This window comes from Tamandua tetradactyla, chromosome 21 (genome assembly GCF_023851605.1).
Source record: "Tamandua tetradactyla isolate mTamTet1 chromosome 21, mTamTet1.pri, whole genome shotgun sequence".
NCBI lineage: Eukaryota > Metazoa > Chordata > Mammalia > Pilosa > Myrmecophagidae > Tamandua > Tamandua tetradactyla.
Window position 1 is genome coordinate 59,550,322 of NC_135347.1, and position 21,764 is coordinate 59,572,085.

Here is a 21,764-nt window from a genome sequence, read left to right on the forward strand (position 1 = left end):
GTGGAACACTGAGGGTGGGAGAAGTTCTGTCTCCTGGTAGGTAGAAGGAGCATTCAAAATCTGGTAAACAGAGGAACTCCTAACACCATGAGTAAGCATAAGCCCAGGCTAAGACAACAGTTGAGAAAAGAAAGGGAGAACCCTGCACTCTGCATTTGCCTGGGGTGGCTCTCCTTGATAGGAGGACTGACACTCAAGAAAATCTCTGCCATATCACCAGCTTATTACAAACTCAAGAAACAATATCCCCGGGAATAAATCCCAGAGTTGACATTTTAAATTATTAAAATGTACACTGTACAACAAAGATCACGATACAACCAAACAGAATATGTCAGTCCATCCAAAGGAAGAGAAAAAAAAAAATCCCCAAAACGCCGACAAAGACCAGACTGTGGACATACTGGACAAAATGATCTTCAATATGCTCAAGGAGATTGTTTTAATTTCCTAAACTGGTCAAAGCAAATAATATGAAATGGGTCTGGCTAAACAGTAGGAATTTATCCAGTCATAGTTTTGGAGTCAGGAAAATGCCCAAATCAAGGAATCATCAAGGCAATGCTTTCTTTCCAAAGACCAGCTGGCAATGATCCTTGGCTCCTTCGGCACGTGTCAAAGCACACTGTGCAAAGCACAGGGGTCCAATCCATCAGACAATAGAACTCTCCACAGATCCTTCCTGGATAACTGTATCTCCAATCCTACTTGCACTGAAATGGATGACTGAATCCATGTTCAGTTACATCCTCACATGGAACACTATTCTCTGGAAACTCACTTTCTGAAATCTAAGAATTTTCCAAACATCAATTTCTGGTTTCTTTGTGTCCAGGACTTCAGTTCTCAGCTTAGTGCTTTTCTCTTGTATTTCACTGTAAGGTGCACCTTCTATATTTAGCTTAGGAATCGCCTTAGTTAAATATCCACATTCATAGCTTTCAAATTCTGCCTCCCACACAAAATCAGAACTCAATTTCACTAAGTTCTTCACTATCTAAAAAAAAAAGGATTCCTTTTCCTCTAGTTTCAATAACACAACCACAAAATTCCTTCAAAGTCTCATCAGAAGTACCTTTAGCATCCATGTTTCTACAGTCTCTTCAAAGCAAATAGGCCTTTTCTAACAAGTAAATCAAAGTTCTTCCAGCAACTAATTACCCAATTCCAAAACTGTTTCCACTTATTTGGTAATTTCAGTAGCTGCACCCCAATCTCCTGGTACCAAAATGTGTTTTAGTTTCCTAGAATGCTCAAGGCAAATACCACGAAATGGGTTAAGCTAAACAATAGGAATCTATTTCCTCACAGAGTTCTGAGGATGGAAAAATATCCAAATAAATGCACCATTAAGGTGATACTTTCTTCCTGACGACAACTAACCAGCAATCCTTGGCTCTTCTGTCACATGACGAGACCTGTGGTAGAGTATGCTAATCTTTCCCTTCTCTTCAGGGTTTCACTGAATTAAGCATCTTGCTTTTATGGCTTTCTTTCTCTGTCTGAATTCTATTCTCTTATATAGGACTCCAGTAAGAGGACTATAAACCATCCTGATTGAGGTCGGACACATATTAAATGAAGTAACCTCATGAAAAGGTCTTACTTACATCAGGTTGAAAACCACAGGAATGAAAACTTAAGAACATACTTTACTTGGGTACATACAACTTCAAACCACCACAAAGAGGAAGGAAAATACAGAGAAAGAAATGGATAGCAGGAAAACAATGAATGAACAGCATGAGAATCTCAATAAAAAGAAAAATTCTTAAAAGGAACCAAACTGAAATTCCCAAGAGGCTTTCAACTGCAGATTGGAGCTGGGAAAGGAAAGAATCAGCAAACTTAGAGCAAGCCAACTGAAATGAGCCAGGGCGAGGAGGCAACGATAAAAGAATTACGAAAAGCAAAAATAGCCTATGAAACCTCTAGCGTACCATCAAGCATATCAATATATGCAACATGGGGGTCCTAGAAGGAAAGAAAGATAGAAAAGGGCAGACGCAATATCCAAAGAAATTATAACAGAGAACTTCTCAAACTTATAAAAGTAGTAAATATGCACATCAAAGAAGCCCAGTGAAAGAAAAGGAGGTGTGCTGGTTTGAAAGTATTGCGTACCGCAGAAGTCATATCCTTTAATCCTGATTCAACACTGTAGGTTGGAAACCTTTGATTAGACTGTTTCCACAGAGATTGAGCCCCTCAATTCTGGGTGTACCCTTTTGATTAAATTACTTTATGGAGATGCGGCATGCCCAATTGTGGGTATGACCTTTTGATTAGGCAGGGATGTGACTCCACCCCATTCAAGGTGGATCTTGATTAGTTTCTGGAGTCCTTTAAAAAGGGAAACATTTTGGAGAAAGCTCAGACGCTTGGAGAACAGTTGCTTCAGAGCCAACAGAGACAGTTGGAGATGCAGAAAGAAAACTCTCCTGGGGAAGCGGTTTAAAATGAGAAGCCAGGAGAAAAAGTTAGCAGATGCCATCATGTGCCTTCCCAGCTGAAGAGAAATGTCATCAGCCCTTTCTTGAGTCAAGGCACCTTTCTCTGAATGCCTTAGTTTGGACATTTTTATGACCTTTAACTGTAAAACCACAACTCAATAAATCCTCTTTTTAAAAGTGGTTCCATTCCTGGTATATTGCATTCTGGCAGCATTTAGCAAACAAAACAGGGGGTAAACTTGAAGAAAAAATACAACCCATAACATACCGATAAACTGTCAAACGCAAAGGACAAGGAGAGAGTTCTGGAAACCACTGGATAAAATCAACATGTTATGTACACAAGACTCCTAATGAGATTAACTGGAAACAATGGAGGCAAGAAGACAGTGGGCTGAACTACTTAAAGTACTGAAAGAAAATAATTGCCAACCAAGAATTTTATATCCAGTGAGACTTTCGTTTAAAACCAAGGGGGAGGGGCGGGCTACAGTGCCTCAGGAAGCAAGAATGCTCGACTGCCATGCCAGAGGACCCAGGTTCGATCCCCGGTGCCTGCCCATGTAAAAAAAAAAAAACAAAAACAAGGGGGAGATTATGACACTGTCAAATAAACAAAAGCTGAGAAAGTTCTTCACCACTAGACCTGTCCTACAAGCAATGCTAAAAGAAGTACACTTCAAACTGAAAGGAAAGGACACTCAACAGTGGTTCAAAGCGGCATAAAGAAATAAAGATCTCCAGAAGAGATACTCATTTGGGTAATTATAAATGCTAGTACTGTTATACATTCTCACAAGTACCTCTGTTTTTTACTTCCTACAGGTGCTAAAACATAAATGCATAAAAGTTATGATAAATCTATGGCTTGGGGCATACTATTTACATAGATATAATCTGTAACAAGTACAAAAAAGGTGGGGACAGTGGATATGTATTCTATTGAAGTCAAGCTGGTATCAAATTAAGTATGATTATTATTATTTAGGATATAAATATTATCCTAATATTATAAAAATTAAATTTCAACACCATGAGAACCACAAAGAAAAGCATGAAAAAATATATCCAAATGGAAATGAGAAAGGATTTAATACACTATAAATCAAAAACCAAAGAAATATGAAAACAGGGACAAACAGGTATGAGACTGCAAAGACTAAACAGTAAAATGGCAGAAGAAAGTTCTACACTGTCATTGGTGACTTTAAATGACATAGATTAAACTCTCCGGTTAAAAGACAGAAATTGGCAGAATGGGCAAAAAAGCATGAGCCAATACATGCTGTCTACAAGAGACACACCTTAAATTCAAAGCATAAGTAGGTCAAAAGTGCTTTTAAACTACAGAAAAAATATATATATACCATGCAAATCATAATCAAAAGAGCTAGTAGAACTTCTGGAGAAGATGGCGGCTTAGTAAGACGCGCGGAGCTTAGTTTCTCCTCCAGAACAGCTACTAAGGGAGTAGAAACGATACAGAACAGCTCCCAAAGCCACGACAGAGATAAAAAAGACAGCGTACCCCATCCTGGAATGGCTGGCTGGCTGAGAGAACCCGCTCTGGTGAGATCGCTGAGGGGCGCGGGCTTCACTGGGCAGGGTGGCAAGCGGCCGGAGTCACTCCCTTCCCCCTTCCCGGGCCGGCTGGGAGAATTGGAGAGGCGGTCCCCTCAAACCACGGCGGCTGGCGCCCACACCACGCGCAGCCCCCCGGACCAACTGAGAGAATTGGATCGGAAATCCCCAGGCCACGGAGAACGGTGACGGGGGGGGTGGGGCCCTTCCAAACCCGTGACTCCCCGGGAACGGTGCACTCTCCCGGGCGGGCCGCTGCGGCTGGCGTCCTCCCGCCATGCTTGGCGCCCCGGGCCGACTAGGAAATTCGGACGGGCGCTTTTCCGGGCTGCGGCGGCTAGCGACCCTCCCCGCGTTCGGACCCCGGGCCGGCTGGCACTCTTCCAAGCCGCTTCGGCTAGCGAACCTCCCGGACGGCGAGAGTTTTCCAAAGTTAAAGGACCCACAGCACCTTTTACTGGTGGGACCCGCAGACAAACGTGTGCCACGAGCGCCACCTACTGGGCAGGATAAGAAAAACAGAACCCAGAGATTTCACAGAAAAATCCTCCAAACTTTTGGATCCAACACCCAGGGAAATCTGTCTAAATGCACAGATGCCAGCAGAAGATAACGGATCACGCTCAAAAAATTGAAAATATGGCCCAGTCAAAGGAACAAACCAATAGTTCAAATGAGATACAGGAGCTGAGACAACTAATGCTGAATATACGAACAGAAATGGAAAACCTCTTCAAAAACGAAATCGATAAATTGAGGGAGGACATGAAGAAGACATGGGCTGAACATAAAGAAGAAATAGAAAAACTGAAAAAACAAATCACAGAACTTATGGAAGTGAAGGACAAAGAGCTAGTATAACAATACTACTATTAGATAAAATGACTTTAAATTAAAAACAGTTACGAAGGGCAATGGCAGTTATTATATACTGACAAAGAGTCAATTAAACATGAAGGTGTAACAATTTAAATATATATGACCCTTACAATAGAGCCCCACAATATATGAAGCAAATACTAACAGACTATAAAGGAGAAATTTATGGTTTTAATAGACAGAACATCTAGATAGAAGATCAATAAAGAAATACAATATTTGAACAATAACCTAAACCAATCAGACTAACAGACATACAGAGCATTTCACCCAACAAGAGCAGAATATACATTCTTTTTCAATACACCTGGATCATTCACTAGGAGAGAGCATAACTTAGTTCACAAAACAAGTCTCAAAAAATTAAAAACTATTGAACTCATAAAATGTCTTCTCTGACCATAAGGAACAAAGACAAATCAATAACAGAAGGAGAAATGGAAAATTCACAAATATGCAGAAATTAAACAACATACTCTTAATCAATTAGATGAAAAGGAAAATCAGGAAATACAATGAGGTGAATGAAAATGAACATACAACATAAAAACTTATGGGATGCAGTAAAAGCAGTACTGAGAGGGAACTTTATAGCTTTAAATGCTTACATCAAAAGAAAGATTTCAAAGCAGAGACCTAACCTCAAAATTGGAAGAACTAGAAAAAAAGGAGAAAACTAAACCAAAGTAAGGGGAAGAAAAGAAATAACAAAGGTTAGAGCAGAGATAAGTGTAACAGAAAATGGAAAATAAAAAATAATAAAATCAAAAAAGCCAAAAGTTGATTCTTTGAAAATATCAATAAAATTGAGAAATCTTTGGCTATGCTGCCAAAGAAAAAAGACAGAGGAAGCAAATGACTAAAATCAGAAATGAATATGGAGAAATTACCACCAAACCCAATTAAATAAAAATTACTATAAGAAGATACAACGAAAAAAATGTATGTCAACAAAATAGACAATCTAGGTTGACAAATTCCTAGAAACACACAACCATTAACCAGCAAAGAGATTGAATCAGTAATCAAAGACCTTCCAACAAAGAAATCTCAATGACCAGATGTTTTCATAGGGAAATTTTGACAAACATTCCAAGAAGAAATAACACCAATCCTGCTCAACCTCTTCCAAAAAACTAAACAGGAGGGAACACTCTCCAACTAGTTTTTCGAGGCCAATATCACTCTCATACCAAAGTCAGACAGAGATACCACAAGAAAAAAAAAATTACAGAACAAATTCTCTTAAGAATATAGATGCAAAAATTCTCAAAAAAACACTAACAAACCAAATCCAACTGTGCATTAAAAGAAAATGACACCATGATTGTTCTAGTTTGCTAGCTGCCAGAATGCAACACACCAGAGATGGATTGGTTTTTAATAAAAGGGGATTTATTTTGTTAGTTCTTCAGAGGAAAGGCAGGTAACTTTCAACTGAGGTTCTTTCTTACATGGGAAGGCACAGGGTGATCTCTGCTGGCCTTCTCTCCAGGTCTCTGGGTTCCAACAACTTTCCCCACGGTGATTTCTTTCTGCATCTCCAAAGGCCTGGGCTGAGTTGCTTGTGCTGAGATGAGGTATGCTGAGCTGGCTTGGGCTGTGCTACGTTGAACTCTCTCATTTAACAACCAGCCAATTAAGTCAAACATCATCCATTGCAGCAGGCACCCTCCTAGCCGACTGCAGATGTAATGAGCAACAGATGAGATTCACATACCACTGGCTCATGTCCACAGCAACAGAATTAGGTATCTTCACCTGGCCAAGTTGACAAATGAATCTAACTACCACAATGATCAACTGGGATTTATCCGAGATAAGCACGGGTAGTTCAATATAAGAAAAACAATTGATGCAATACGCGACATTAACGGAAAAAAGGAAAAATAAAAACGCACGCGATAATCTCAGTTAAGGTACAAAAGGCATTTGACAAAATTCAGCACTCCTTTTTGATAAAAACAGTCAGAAAATTAGGGATTGAAGTTCCTCACCATGATAAAGGGTATATATAAAAAATCCACAGCTAACATCATACTTAAAGGTGAAAGATTAATAGCGTTCCCTTTAAGATCAGAACTAGACAATGAGGCCCTATGTCACCACTGTCATTCAATACTATACTGGAAGTTCTAGCCAGAACAATTAGGGAAGAAAAATAAATAAAATCCATCCAAACTGGAAAGGAAGAACTAAAACTTTCCCTATTTTGTATGTAGATGACATATCCCTATATACAGAAAATCCTGAAAAATCCCTAACAAAATTCCTAGAACTAATAAATGAATTTAGCGAAGTGCCAAAGTACAGGCTCAACATCCAAAAATAAATAAAAGACATCCAAACTGGAAAGGAAGAAGTAAAACTTTCCCTGTTTGTATGCAGATGACATGTCCCTATATGCAGAAAATCCTGAAAAATCCATAACAAAATTTCTAGAACTAATAGATGAATTTAGCAAAGTGCTGAAGTACAGGCTCAACATCCAAAAATCAGTAATGTTTCTATACATAGTAATGAACAACTGGAAGAAGTAATCAAGTTAAAAAGTCCATTTATAATAACTAAAAGAATCAAATAAGTACAAATAAATTTAAACAAGGAGGTGAAGAACTTATACAAGGAAAACTATAAAACATCACTAAAAGAAATCAAAGACCTAGATAAATGGAAGGATAAACCACGCTCATGGAATGGAAGACTAAATACTGTCAAGATGTCAATCCATTTAAAGCAATTTACAGATTTAACACAATCCCAATCAAAATTCAATAGCCTTCTTTGCAGGAATGTTAAATCCAGCCATCAAATCTACATGGAAGGTAAGTAGTCCCAAATCGCAAAGTTATTTTGAAAAAGAAAAATGAAGTTGGAGGACTCACGTTTTTGGATCTTAAACCTTATTACAAAGCCACAGTCCTCAAAACAGCATGGTAACAGCATAAGGACAGACACAGAGACCAATGGAATCAAACTGAGAGCTCAGAAATCAATCTTTACATTAATAGCCACCTGATTTTTGACAAAGTGGCAAAGACCACTCAACTGGGAAAGAATATTCTCTTCAAAAAATGGTGTTGGGAAAACTGGATCTCCATATGTAAAAGAATGAAGGTGGGCTGCTACTTCACACAATGTACAAAAATCAACTCAAAAATGGATCAAAGACCTCAATATAAGAGCCAGTACTAGCAAACTTCTAGAAGAAAACATAAGGAAGCATCTTTAGAACCCTGCGTTAAGCAATGGTTTCCTGATAGAGTTATACAGAGAAGATATGATTTAACAAATGAATATGAATGCTGAATCATTAAATTGATATCTCTTTTAGTTTCCAGTATTTTAGAACAGCTAAAAGTAAAAACCTAAAATTGGGAAATTGTAACCAAAGTCTGAATTATGGTCTACAACTAATTGTGGTGCTGTGTTATGAAATTTAAAGCTTTTTTTGTATATATGCTGTTTCCACAAAAAAAAGAAGGAAAAAAGTCAATTGTGATGGTAAAAAAAAAAATATTTAAGACCTCTAGACTCCTATATTCTGGAGCAGCTAGAAGGAAAAATAGGAGAGGATCATATGGTAGCCCATGACAAACTCTGGGATCTGTCCTGTAACTACCTGTTGAAGAATGCTTCAAAAACCACTACTTTTTAATCTCTTTGCTTTGTATATGTTTTATACTATACAATTTAAAAAGTTAAAAATCAAGAAATAAAAAGTTGAAATTAAAAAAAAAATCACAATGAGATACCATTTCATACCCACCAGAATGACTACTATTAAATATAACAGAAAGTTGCGAAGTATTAAAGAGGATGTGGAGAAAGAGAAATACTAGTCCTAACCATTGCTGGTAGAAATGGAAAATGGTGCAGCCACTGTGAAAGACAGTTTGACAGTTCCTCAGAAATTTAAGCATAGAATTACCACATGACCCAGAAATCCTGGGTATATGCCCAAACGAATTGAAAGCTTACTGTTGCTCATAGTGGCATTTTCACAATTGCCAAAAGAGGGAAGCAACCCAACAATCTATCAACTGACTAAACAAAATGTGGTATATACACACAGTGGAATATTATTCAGCCATAAAAAGGAATGAAGTTCTGATACAAGTGACAACATAGATAATCCCTGCAGACATTATGCTGAGTGAAGTAAACGAGGCAAAGGGACAAATAGTGTATGATCTCGCTGATACAAAATAACTAAAATAAGGTAACTTATGGAAACAGAATCTAGAATATAGTTTACCAGGGCATATGGTGAAGACAGGGAATAGGAAGAAACTTTCACTTGAAAGTTTTGATAGTGGACGATGGTGATAGTAGCACAACATTGTGCTACATAACTAACAGCACTGAATTTTATATTTGAATGTAGCTAAAAGGGGTAATTTTAGTTGTATATATGTAACTAGAATTAAAATTTTTTAATTAACCATAGGACTGCACAATACAAAATGTGACCCTACTGTAAATGGACTATAGTTAACAGTACAAGCATAATAAAGTGTTTTCATCAATCATAGTGAATGTACCACATCAATGCGAAGTGTTAATAATAGGTGGTATATGAGAATCCTGTATTTTATGCATGATTTTTCTGTAAGTCCACAACTTCTGTAATTAAAAAAAAAAGTGAGTCCTAGGATATAAGGCATATTTTCATGGATTTGAAAGAGCAAATCTACCAGAATTAAGGAACACTTATAAAGGAAAAGGGAATGACTAGGTCTGGGACTTTGACTAAGCTTTAGTGTTCTAACAAGGAGAAGTGGAATGAAGAGAGGTTTCAGCTTCATACGGGAGACTTATTTCTGTTGTTTTTATTGTTATTGTTGCTTGGTGGAAAGGAGGGAACAAATCTCTGACACAGTAATAGGAAATAACTGCAAACAAAGATTTACTTCATAAGGAACTTGGCAGTACAGTTCATATGTAGCTATTGTAATAGACAAAACTTACATCAAAAGTGAAGTTGAACAGGGAATATTAAAACTAGAAGAGACTTTAGTTAAATGTCTAAAGCTTTCTTGTCGAAAATGCTTATATTTTTTGGAGGCCTTATAAAAGAGAAAGCCGTAAGGAGGAGCCAAAAGCTGTTAAGTCAACAGAAAGAGGACATCACCCATGTGATAGGAAAGTCAAGGAACTCAAGGACTGTCAGCCAGGCAGAACACTACCTAGCCTCTGAAATCATGATACAATAAAATTTCTGTTCTTTCAGCCAAACCACTGTGTGGTATTTGTTATAGCAGTCAGAAAACTCATATTGAAAGCTTATATCTCTCAACAGATTATAAAAAAAGACTTTAAAAAAGGGGGAAATGGTATAATTTCTCAGCTTAACAGAAACAGGTTAACTTTTAGGTATATAAATTTCATAAAGAACTGGATTTCTTGTTTCCTATCTTTAAAATGTGCATCCTCCCCTATGATTCCCAGGGGTGTAAGTCTCGCTGGCAATGTGGGACTTGACTCCCAGGGATAAGCCCGACCCTGGCATCATGGGATTGAAAATGACCAAGAGGGTAAAGAAACAGAACAAAATTTAAGCTTCAATGGCTAAAAGATTTCAAACAGAGTTGAGGAGTCATTCTGGAAGTTACTCTTTTGCAAGCTTTAGATTTTTCAAACTACTACAGTATGCCATGCCCCAACCAACAGTATTCCTGAAAACCCTAGGGAGTGCCCTGGACTCTATCTAAGTCTCTATAAAAGCTTTTCTTAGTAAGTTTATTTTTCAGTAACTTAAGGCCTCCATATTAATCCTGGGCCAGATAAATCCTGAAACCCAGAAGTACCAGTCTGTCCAAGAACAACAACTAGGTTCATTCCTTCTCCTCAGAAGGTCAATGCCCCTTTCCAGCACGAAGAAGTTAAAATGGTCATTGCCCAGATATCCCTGAAGACTGAGAGAAAGATCAAATGAGAGAAGGTATAACTGAGAAATAGGGTTTAACAAATGGAGCTGACTCAATACATAGTTTTTTTTTTTTAGAGTTTAGTGTTTTTGAATAGCCAGAAGGAAATACCTGAAATAGCTGAACTGTAATATAGTGGCCCTGATCTTTGAAAATGATTATACAACTATACCGCAAAAAAGAAAAAGAACAAAAAAACAGCAGTTGCAGTGTTTGTATGGACCTACTTCTGGATATTTTGTTTTGTTCCACTGATATATATATTTATACATATGTAATACACTACACTGTCTTATTTAACCTACCTCTATTGTAAGTCTCAAAACTGGGTAGATTACAATACTAATGGTCAATAAAAAGAAGGGGAGGGCTTAGGGGTATGGGATGTATGGGGTGTTTCTTTTTTCTTTTTCTTTTTTTGGAATAATGCAAATGTTCTAAAAATGATCACGATGGTGAATACACAACTATATAATGGTATTGTGAAAAAAACAAAAAAAGTACATCCTACAGAACTAACTATTTTAGGAAGGAAATCATTCACCAGAGGGAAATGAAATGTTAACAGCAATCAACAGTGTACATAACCAAAGCTGAGAACACAGTTTATAAAATGTAATCCACTGAGACCATGAATTGTATATAACCACATACAAAAATCTGTGTAAGTCATTTTTCTGAGAAACAAACATAAAACTTTCATTAAGTGCAATGGAGCCCTAAACTCATTTGTTCATGTATCTGTAAAGTGAACAAATACATTGCAAGAGCTGTACGTAGGTGCCCAAATCAAGCTTAACAAAGAAGTAAGTATACCTTCTACTCCACTCTACAACATCCCTTTTTTAAAAAGGAAGTAGGACCAGTTTTTTTGAAAGCCATATATACAATATCAACAGTCATCCTGAAATAGCAGCTCTTTCTGGGTTTAGTCATTCTAGGCAAGGAAATATCATCAACATTCTTAGCCTCCCTCTTATCACTTACTGTCTAGCTACAAGTAATTCCTACATAACTTGGTATATCTTGAGGTCAGTAAAATTAAATGCATAAAGATACAATATCCATTATTAGCTACCTATTAATTCAGGAGTGTATTAACTTTTGAAAATAACACTTAATGAGTATTTAATAAATGTTAGATTATCTCATGAAAACCTCACAACAACCCATGAGACAGTTCTATTATTATTATTCCCACTTACAGATAAGGACCTTGAGACTTAAAACTCACTGCCAGTAAAGAGCAGACCACAAACTACAAAGATAAGTACTACACTATACCACAAATAGGAAAATAAACACGATCTAAATGTCTGGAATTTCAAATAAATCAGGCAGTGAGTGTAAAGACCATTTCAGATGAACAGCTATAGAATATTTAAACAACAGAAGGGACTTTATGAAAAAACTGCATACATATGTCGATGTTTTCCATGGAGAAAATATGAGCATGTTGGGAGGTAGAACATTTGAATGAATTTCCATACGTTAAGTAAGCAAAATTTCTCAGAATTGACACACTTTGTAATTCACCTGAAAGTCTATATTAAATGATACAATTAATAATGACATGTTAGATAAATTCCAAATACTTCTTTGTGTTAAATGAAGCGTTTGGGACTAAATTGTTTTTAAGGTCCCCTAAGCAATAAAATTTCATGATTTTAAGACAAAGTGAATTAGATAACTTTTTCCTTCTAGTTACAGCTATTTATAATACCCCATTACCCTAAACACAATGACTAATTCAAACAGGCATGTGACAAAAACAAAACCTTCCCCCAAATTAGCATGTTGACAGTATGAAAAGATTTTTTCTACTAGGGCTCTAAACTAGACTGACACAGACCTGGGACTGCTGATCCCCACTTCCCCTGATACTGGAAAGTAAGTCTACAGTAGGACTTTATGAAACTAATGTCAAGGACTTGACACAAGCAGAAATGAGAAAAAAAGAGACAAAATCCTGATAACATCCATTTGGTCCCTGAATCCATTCCAGTCCTTTGAAGTCGTAAAAACCAATAAATGTTCTTTTTCCCTTAAGCTAGTTTAAATTGGCTTTTTAACACCTGCAAGCAAAGAGTTTTGAGTTAAGCCAGGAGTGACAGGTTTCAACTTGCCTATCAACTCTCAAGAGTGGCAGCGACTGCCTGCAGCACCAGGATCTTGAGGTCTTCTCTGGACAGAGAGCCATAACCTGGTAATATCTACCATGAGCAAAGGAAGAGAAATTGTGCACTACACACATTGCATACTTGTCAGTCATTGGCTGACACTGGCATATAAGCAAAGTAGCAGTAAAAGCCCAGGAAGGAGAGAAGGGAGGGTAAGAGGAAGGACTTTGAACAAGAAGTGGGAGGCAAATAAGTGAAACAAAGCAATAAAAGCAGACAGTCCCAATGTTGGGGACCTCTCACCCTCCATTTTTACTTGCAAGAGGGCCTGCATGTCTTCTTAAATGTGTATCTGTGCTGGTTTGAAATGATTTATGTACCCTAGAAACATAATGTTTTAATCCTAATCCCATTTTATAAAGGCTGCCATCTTTTCTAATCCTTATTCAGCACTGTATGTTGGAAACATGGAAGTGTGACTAAATCAGTGTGGGTATTAAATCTGATCAGGTGGAGACATGTCTCCACCCATTCCAGGTGGGTCTTGATTGGTTTTACCAGAATCCTTTAAAAGAAGAAGCACTTTAGAAAAAGCTAGAGAACTACAAGAGAGAAAGCAAGGAGATTTGAAAGAGCAGAGAACAACATAGCCATAAGAAGCAGAGAGTCCACCAGCCAGTGACCTTTGGAGATGAAGAAGGAAAATGCCTCCAGGGGACCTTCATGAAACAGGAAGCCAGGAGAGAAAGCTAGCAGATGACACTGTGTTCGCCACATGCCTTTCCAGATAAGAGAGAAACCCTAAACTTCATCGCCCTTCTTGAATCAAGGTATCTTTCCCTAATGCCTTAGATTGGGCATTTCTATAGACATGTTTTAATTGGGACATTATCTCAGCCTTAGAACTGCAAACTAGAATCTTACTAAATTTCCCTTCTGAAAAGCCATTCTGTTTCTAGTAAACTGCATTCCAGCAGCTAGCAAACCACAACAGTATCTAATAAATTTACTGCCAGCTTATTCTTAAAAAAAACAACAACAAAAAAGGAGCTGTGGAAGCAAAAATACAGTAGGAAAAGTTACATTAGGGGAAAGAAGTGCACTAAAAAATGCCAATCAAAATTAAAACTGGCTTGATTCAGAATATATTTTAATGTTCAAATTTTTCTCTGGTTTAATCATTTAAGAAAAATATTGATTCAGTTCAACATCAAGCTGATCCTCTATATGCATATCTTTCTTTTCGCTTAAATATAATCTGGATCATTTATGATTCAGAGGAGAAAGATATGGTTCATCAGTTTAGGTTCACAATTTACCTCAAGTCCCATGGCTCCAAGGCACTTTTTTAAAATACAATTTTTATTGAGATAATTACAGATTCACATGCAATTGTAAAAAATAATAGTACACTTAAATGGATTCTCCCAAAGGCAACATTTTGCAAAACTGTAGTTTAATATCACAACCATGATACTGACATTGATAGAATCCATCAAACTTGTCAGATTTATGTCTAACACATTTTTAACCAGCCAATATATCTTTGCTTCCATTCCATCAACATCTCTAAATGCTCAGTATAAAAATTCTATTTGTCTTAAATTGTTTTTACTTAAGTCTCTCCTGAGTAAAACCTTTCCAGTCTTCACTTTTAATCTCTTTACAAGCAGTTTTAAAGTGTCATGATATTCTGTATCTATGTATCTCAATATTCTTATTCTCTCTATAAATCTATACTTAGTTCTATTCTAATTTCTCCAAAGCTAAGGAATCCTGAAGTGAATTCCAGTTCTACCATGCAAAAGCTTAGGCATCAATCATTTAATCGCTCAACAATTACCTCACCTGTAAAATGGAAATAGTACCCACTTCAAAGGTTTGCTGAAGATCAAATGAGAGACTGCCAGCAAAGGGAGGTACAGTACCTGGCAGAATATGTTAATTATACATTAATTAATTATAAACATTAATTTTAATTATTTAGTACTCACTCACCAAGACCTTTCTAACAGTAAATCCATCCATTCCAATCTCCTTAACATCCTAACCTGACCATAATATGCCCATTTGTTCGTTCATTCAACAATGAAAGCATACTGTTTACACATAGAGAAGATAAACAGCTGAATCAAAATGGAACTTTTCTTCACAGGTACACAGCAACAATGTTAGAAAAAAGGTACAGTTAGACTTCTCTGGAAGTTTTGATGGAAGAGATGACACATAACTTGGTTCTTTAAGAGTTCAGTCATTAACAAACAGGAAGATGTGGGGTAACAAAGAAATGAGAAATAGCATTTTCTAGAGTAAGAACATTTTACACATTAAGGATATAAAGGTCACAAAAGTACTAAGGAAAAAAAAAAGGAAGAGAGGAGAGACATGTAAAGAACAGCAAGTAGTTTAGATTGCCAATAGTATAGGAAAAATAGAAAAGGAAAAGGGAAAATGGAAAGCAAAACTAAAGACCAGTTAGAGCCAGACTGTAAAGGGCTTTGAATCCAAGTCAGAATCCAAAATTTCATTCCGGCTACAATGAAAATCCAAAGATTTATGAGCAGTGCATTTTGAAGTTCATAACTGCAAAGTCAAAAGACACATGTGCTGTAACATAAAATGGACTGGAGAAGAAATCTCTACTGTACCGGGATGAGAAACTTGTTAAAAGCCTGCTGCAATTAATCAGGCAGGGAAAGGAAGCACGGAAGGAGGTCTGGAGGAACAAAACTAGCACAACTGAAAATTAATGAAATGTGGGAAAGAATTAATTGACGATGATTTAAGTTTTAAGCCTCGTTCTGTAAATTGTATGGAAAACAAATGGTTCCCAGCCTTCTCCATAAGTCACATCCATTTTCCTAAATTCTATACCATATTATAATTTCTTTATTGGACTAAATATATTTTTACTTGTGGAGTGAAACAAGTACATTGCAAGTACATGGTACAGAAATTAATGAATAGATTCAAGAAATCTGAAAGACTGTAGGTAGGCCGAGCAGGGGACAGCAAACAGATCTTATTACATCTGATGTATCATAACATGTTTATTAAAAGTAGACTTGAGGACTCCTATAATCATCTGTTCATAAAACTGGAACCAGGATTGCATTCATTTCTTCATTGGTGTATCCCCAAGTATTCAAAAGAGCGTCAGTATACCATTAGAACTCAATAAATTATTTGTTGAATGCATATGTAAGTGAAAAAGAACAAAGGTATGAAATATTAAGAAATGTTTATATTAGCCTCAATGCTCTGAGGGGTCTATATTTTCTCCTAATCTTTCATTTATTAAATTAGTTTTCTGTTGCTAACTCTACTTCTGAAAATCTAATTATGCTACAATAGAATAATTTAATAAAGCTATAATAGCCATTTTCAGTAATTAAATTATTAAACACTAAAGGTCAAACAAAATCTTAATTTAACATATGTGAGAGAAGAAATGTCCTAAGAGTTACATTATATAGTTTTGGAAATGTTAGTTCAGATATGCAATACTACAGTTAAAAATATTCCCTACACATGAGAATTAAAGGCAAACATATTTTAACATTACTGGATAGGAAATTTGAAAATGTTTTCCTGTAGAATTTCTCATCTTACCAGGTCTTTCCTTCCCAGTGCCTTTTGACTCAGCAAATTTTTGTATCAAACTTTCAACTGTGGTGTTAGCCATGTTATTTATGAATTCTTCATGGACCTATTAAAATGAAATAAAGATAGACTTTTTCTTCTTCCACAAATATTCTCACTTAACTTATTTCAGATAAAACATATACAGGGCGGGCCGCGGTGGCTCAGCGGGCAAAGTGCTTGCCTGCTATGCCGGAGGACCTCGGTTCGATTCCCGGCCCCAGCCCATGTAACAAACAAACAAAATACAATAAAAACAAGAAAATGTTTAAAGATGTTTCCCTTTCTTCCTCCCTTCCTTCCTTCTCTCTGTCTTTCCTTCCCTTCCTCTCTCTTTAAAAAAAAAAACATATACAAATAAATTAAAGTTCATTACAACAAAACAACTATTTTTTGTCCCAGGGACTTTTAAGAAATTCTGTCTAACATGCAGTGTTACTTAACTCATAGTTTTAGTAGGTCTGTGGGAACCAACCCCAGCTTACATTAATCCCTCATGATATGGCCTCATGGCTTTAGAAATCAAGGCAGTTTCTTTCTCCTGTCTTTGAGTGCTTTAGAAACACGATTCTCATAATAAAACTTATATAGACAATGAAAATAGTTTTGGACTTTAAATAAAAAAAAAAGAGTAACAGACTTCATCTTTCTTTACGATATTTCAACACACCCCAAAATATCAAACAAACCTCTGGTATTTTTACAACATTTCTAAGCACAAGTACTATAACTTATTAAAGTTACACTAAATTTAAAAATAGTAAAACCTGAAAAAAAGTGAATTGGATACTTTGAATTTTAACGTAAAGAGAACTGGACAGAGTTAATTTCAAAAATTAATTTGAATTAACATCCTCGGTGGCCAAAAAATTATTTCCTATTTAATTCATGAAAATGCATATTCTTTATCTGACATAATTCAGAATGATATTACAGGCTTTGGACATGGTGATAAAAGAATTTTAAAGAGCCATAAGTGAACATAAAAATGTCATGAATCAGTTCAACTTACCTGGCCTATTTGCAAATGAATTTCCTTTATAGCATTTGATAAAGATTCTATAATTTCTTTTATATGAATGAGATGAGTTTCTTCAATATCTTGAAATTTCTGGGTAGCAAATATGAAAAATTTTATATACAAATACATACACACACATATCCTTGTATCAAGAGAGCTTTTAGAAATCATCAATGCAGCTAACTAAATTTCAAGTTACTATTATTACATAATTTTAAACGATGCTTCTCGGCAAATGGGTCTAGTAGAAATACTGAAATTCGGTGTTGAGAAAAATTAACTTTTTATTATAGCATACTTTAGGCAAATATGAATTTTATCAGAGTTCAAAGACATCACATGTAAAAATCTCTAATGGTCAACAAATTAGAAAAAGACTGAGAAAAAGACCACAAAAACCAAGGAAGAAGGATTTCAAAACTGAAAAACTATTAGTTGGCCAAGCAAAAACTACAGCTTACTTCTGAACACTTACAATCTAGCCCATAGATCCTTGAAATGTGAATAATCTCCGAAAGAGACAGTCAGTACTGAAACAAATTTAGGAACCCTATACACTCTACCTCAGCAATTCCCAGCCAAAGGTGGGGATGTATCAGAATCACCAATGTAAACAAGATGTTAAGATTTAAGGATGTTTATGATTACTAAAAACAGAAATTTCTTTTACCTTCTGGTATATTAGACAGAGGGAAATACCCAAAATCTATGAAATGTAATCCAGCTGCCTTAATCTCTGATAATGACTGTATAGCCTTTATCTTCTGGCCTTGTGATTATAAAACCCTTGTGACTAACCTTGTACCAACTTACCTAGTTCCTCGACTTTAGAGTCTTGTGATCACTAAAGACAGCCCCTATGTTTATTAATAAGGATTAATAAAAAATCTTGGGTCAGCCCAGAACTAACCCACCCCAAGTTCAAAGTTATTTTGATGACCGAAACTGGATCTAACCAAAATGGGCCCATTTGACAAGCACAGTAGCTTAGACTTTAACCTACAAGTCACTTATACTTCATTATAATACTAAAAATCACGCCCATAATCATATTAAGGCTGCCATTTTCTTACATATGTTCTGTGAATAAGCATATAATCAATCTGCCCATGCTCAATATTAAATCACCTCTAATTACATCATCTGCAGCCAATTGTGCTCATTATCTTAAAACCTGCCCATCTTTCAATGCTATAAATACCAGAATTACTGCAGTTCAGAGAGACAGATTTTGGGGGCGATAGGCCATCTGATCTCCTGCTTTGCACCTAGCAATAAACTTTTTTTCTCTTTGAAACCCTGGGGTCTCAGGAATTGGTCATTTGAGTGCATCAGACAAGAATCTACCACTATGATTTGAACAGTGAATAAAAAAGTATTTGCAAAGTCCCCTTGGGGGAATGGCAAGAAAGGGGGAAAATTCAACTTCCTCATTTGGAGAATTCCTGATATTCTCGTAAGCAGTGGGGACAACCAAATCAATAGGCTAACGCCCTCAATCTTGGGGTCTGTTCATATGAAACTTATCCCTGAAAAGGACAGGCTAAACTACTTAAAATTAACCCCCAGAGAATCTCTTTTGTTGCTCAGATGTGGACTCTCCCTCTCTCAGCCAACATAACAAGCAAACTCACTGTCCTCCCCCTCTCTGCATGGGATATGACTCCCAGGGGTGTAAGACTCCCTGGTAACATGGGACAGAAATCCTAGAATGAGCTGAAACTCAGCATCAAGGGATTGAGAAAGCCTACTCGACTGAAAGGGAGAAGAAAGAAATGAGACAAAATAAAGTATCAGTGGCTGAGAGATTTCAGAGTCGAGAGGTTATCCTGGAGGTTATTCTTATGCATTACATAGATATCCCCTTTATAGATTAAGGTGTACTAGGCTAGAGGGAAGTGCCTGAAACTGCAGAGCTGTGTTCCCGTAGCCACGCTTCTTGAAGATGATTGTATAATGATATAGCTTTTGCAATGTGACTGTGTGATTGTGAAGACCTTGTGTCTGATGCTCCTTTTATCTACGGTAATGACAAATGAGTAAAAATATGGATTAAAAATAAATAAACAATAAGGGGAACAAATGTTAAAATAAACTGAGTAGATTGAAATACTAGTGAACAATGAAAGGGAGTGGTAAGGGGTACAGAAAAAAATATGGGGAACAAAGGTTAAAATCTATTGAGTAGATGGAAATACTAGTGGCCAAAGAGAGGGAGGAGTAAGGGGTATGGTATATGTGAGGTTTTTCTTCTTTTTATTTCTTTTTCTGGAGTGACGCAAATGTTCTAAAAAATGATCATGGTGATGAATATACAACTATGTGAGGATACTGTGAGCCACTGATTACACACCATACACAGAATGTTTGTATGTTAAGAACATTCATGTTATTGTTTTGGCTTGATAATACAAAATAAATTTTAAATAAATAAATATAGGGGGAACAAATGTTAAAATTTAAAAATATATATATTGGATAGACGGAAATACTAGTGGTCAAAGAGAGGGTGGGGTAAGGGGTATGGTATGTATGAGTTTTTTCTTTTTATTTCTTCTTCTGGAGTGATGCAAATTTCTAAAAAATGATCATGGCGATGTATATACAGCTATGTGAGGATACTGTGAGCTATTGATTGTACACCATGTATGGAATGTTTGTATGTTAAGAAGGTATGTGCTTGCACATTGTTGTATCAATGAAAAATTTTTTAAAAGTCTACCACCTTTGTTCAGTTAACACAGAGGGATGTTTTCAAATCACAAAACACACTGAGAGTCTTCTCTACTACCTGGGGGATGGGGTTGGAGGAAGGTGAGAATATTATTTGGGAAAAATTCCCAAGTTATTCGGATATTTATTCTGCAGGAAGAAAAATAGTTCTAGCCTTGACTTCACAACAAACATAATAAAAGCTCTGAAAAACACTGAAATGACAAAACTTGTTTCACTTTGCTTAGTGGTTTCCACTTTGGCTACACAACACTTTTTTCTTCTCCCCTGAATGTCTACTAATATTCCTCAAAACAAGGTTGGGAAATGCCATTTTCGAACAAAATGTACTTAGGATTTCTACTGCACAAACCTTATTAGCTAATTTTTTTGTCAAATTAATTCAGTTTCAAGGAATAGGCCTAAATGCCTTGCTGTTTTTCTCTAGTTAATTCATCAAATTAAATTCTTCACCACATATTTAAAGTCTGATTTTTTTCAGCACTGAGTCACATGACTAGAAATCACTAAGCTAAATTATCAAATTCACATTTGTACAAATGGTAAGATTCTGTAAAGATTCAATTATTGTGAAATTACAGTTTTGGCAGTAAGGCAGCAACAGCCTAAAACATAAATCAGTTTAATTATGAGGAACGAAGAGTGAAAATAGAGGGCTTGTCATGGATTGATTTTGACCAAGTCAATGAGAACACCACTATTTAAAGAGCCTAAACGATTCTCAAGCGAGGAATATTGAGCAAGAGCATGACTGTATTCTAAGAAGTAGCTCAGCTTAAATTTCATCAACTTAATGAAAAAATAATTTTCTTATAAGTATCCCAAAATACAGGAAAATTTGCTCATATAGCCGTTAATTTTAGAAGGTTGATGTTAATTCAAAGGAAACTGCATATTCCTTTTAAAGTCTATTTCCTTTTGAAACAGCTACACTGAATAAAGCAGATTCTTAATTATTTAGAATATCTTGAAGTATGAAGCCACATATAAACTCAAAGCATGATTCAGATGATCTTGTGATTCTTTTTGACACAGGCAACGGGGGAGGGGCAGTGCTATAAAACAGTCTTCAAAATTCTTCAAAAATGAGTGACATCACGCCCAGAAAAAATAAACAATGAGAAATGAGTCTAGTCTCTAGAGTTTAAAATGCATGAATGTTCCTGAACAAATCAGATATACTTTTTTCTCCTTGTAATTTCAAATTCATTGTGTTCATATGTATTGTTACATTAGTTTTTCAAAAAGCACAGTCTATTAGCCACTGGAGATACATATAAGCTAATTCTAAAATTCTTTCATTTGAGGGCGTAAGTCAGTAAATCTCAAAGTTTTCATACTCTACCCATCTGAATGCTTTAAAATAAACAAAATCTCCATATTCTGCTTCAAAATTTTTTCCAAT

General features: G+C 36.1%; 1 protein-coding gene across 7 annotated transcripts in view; it reads right to left on the reverse strand.

Annotated features, from left to right (window-relative positions):
- Nucleotides 1-21,764, reverse strand: part of FCHO2 (FCH and mu domain containing endocytic adaptor 2) — a 206,126-nt gene that overhangs the window by 128,115 nt on the left and 56,247 nt on the right. For all 7 annotated transcript variants that reach the window (XM_077139486.1, XM_077139484.1, XM_077139481.1 and 4 more), the window contains exons 7-8: nt 17,618-17,716; nt 16,576-16,672 (exon numbers count right to left, since the gene is read on the reverse strand). In XM_077139486.1, the coding sequence (XP_076995601.1) occupies nt 16,576-16,672; nt 17,618-17,716 (196 nt within the window). The remainder of the gene's footprint in view (nt 1-16,575; nt 16,673-17,617; nt 17,717-21,764) is intronic.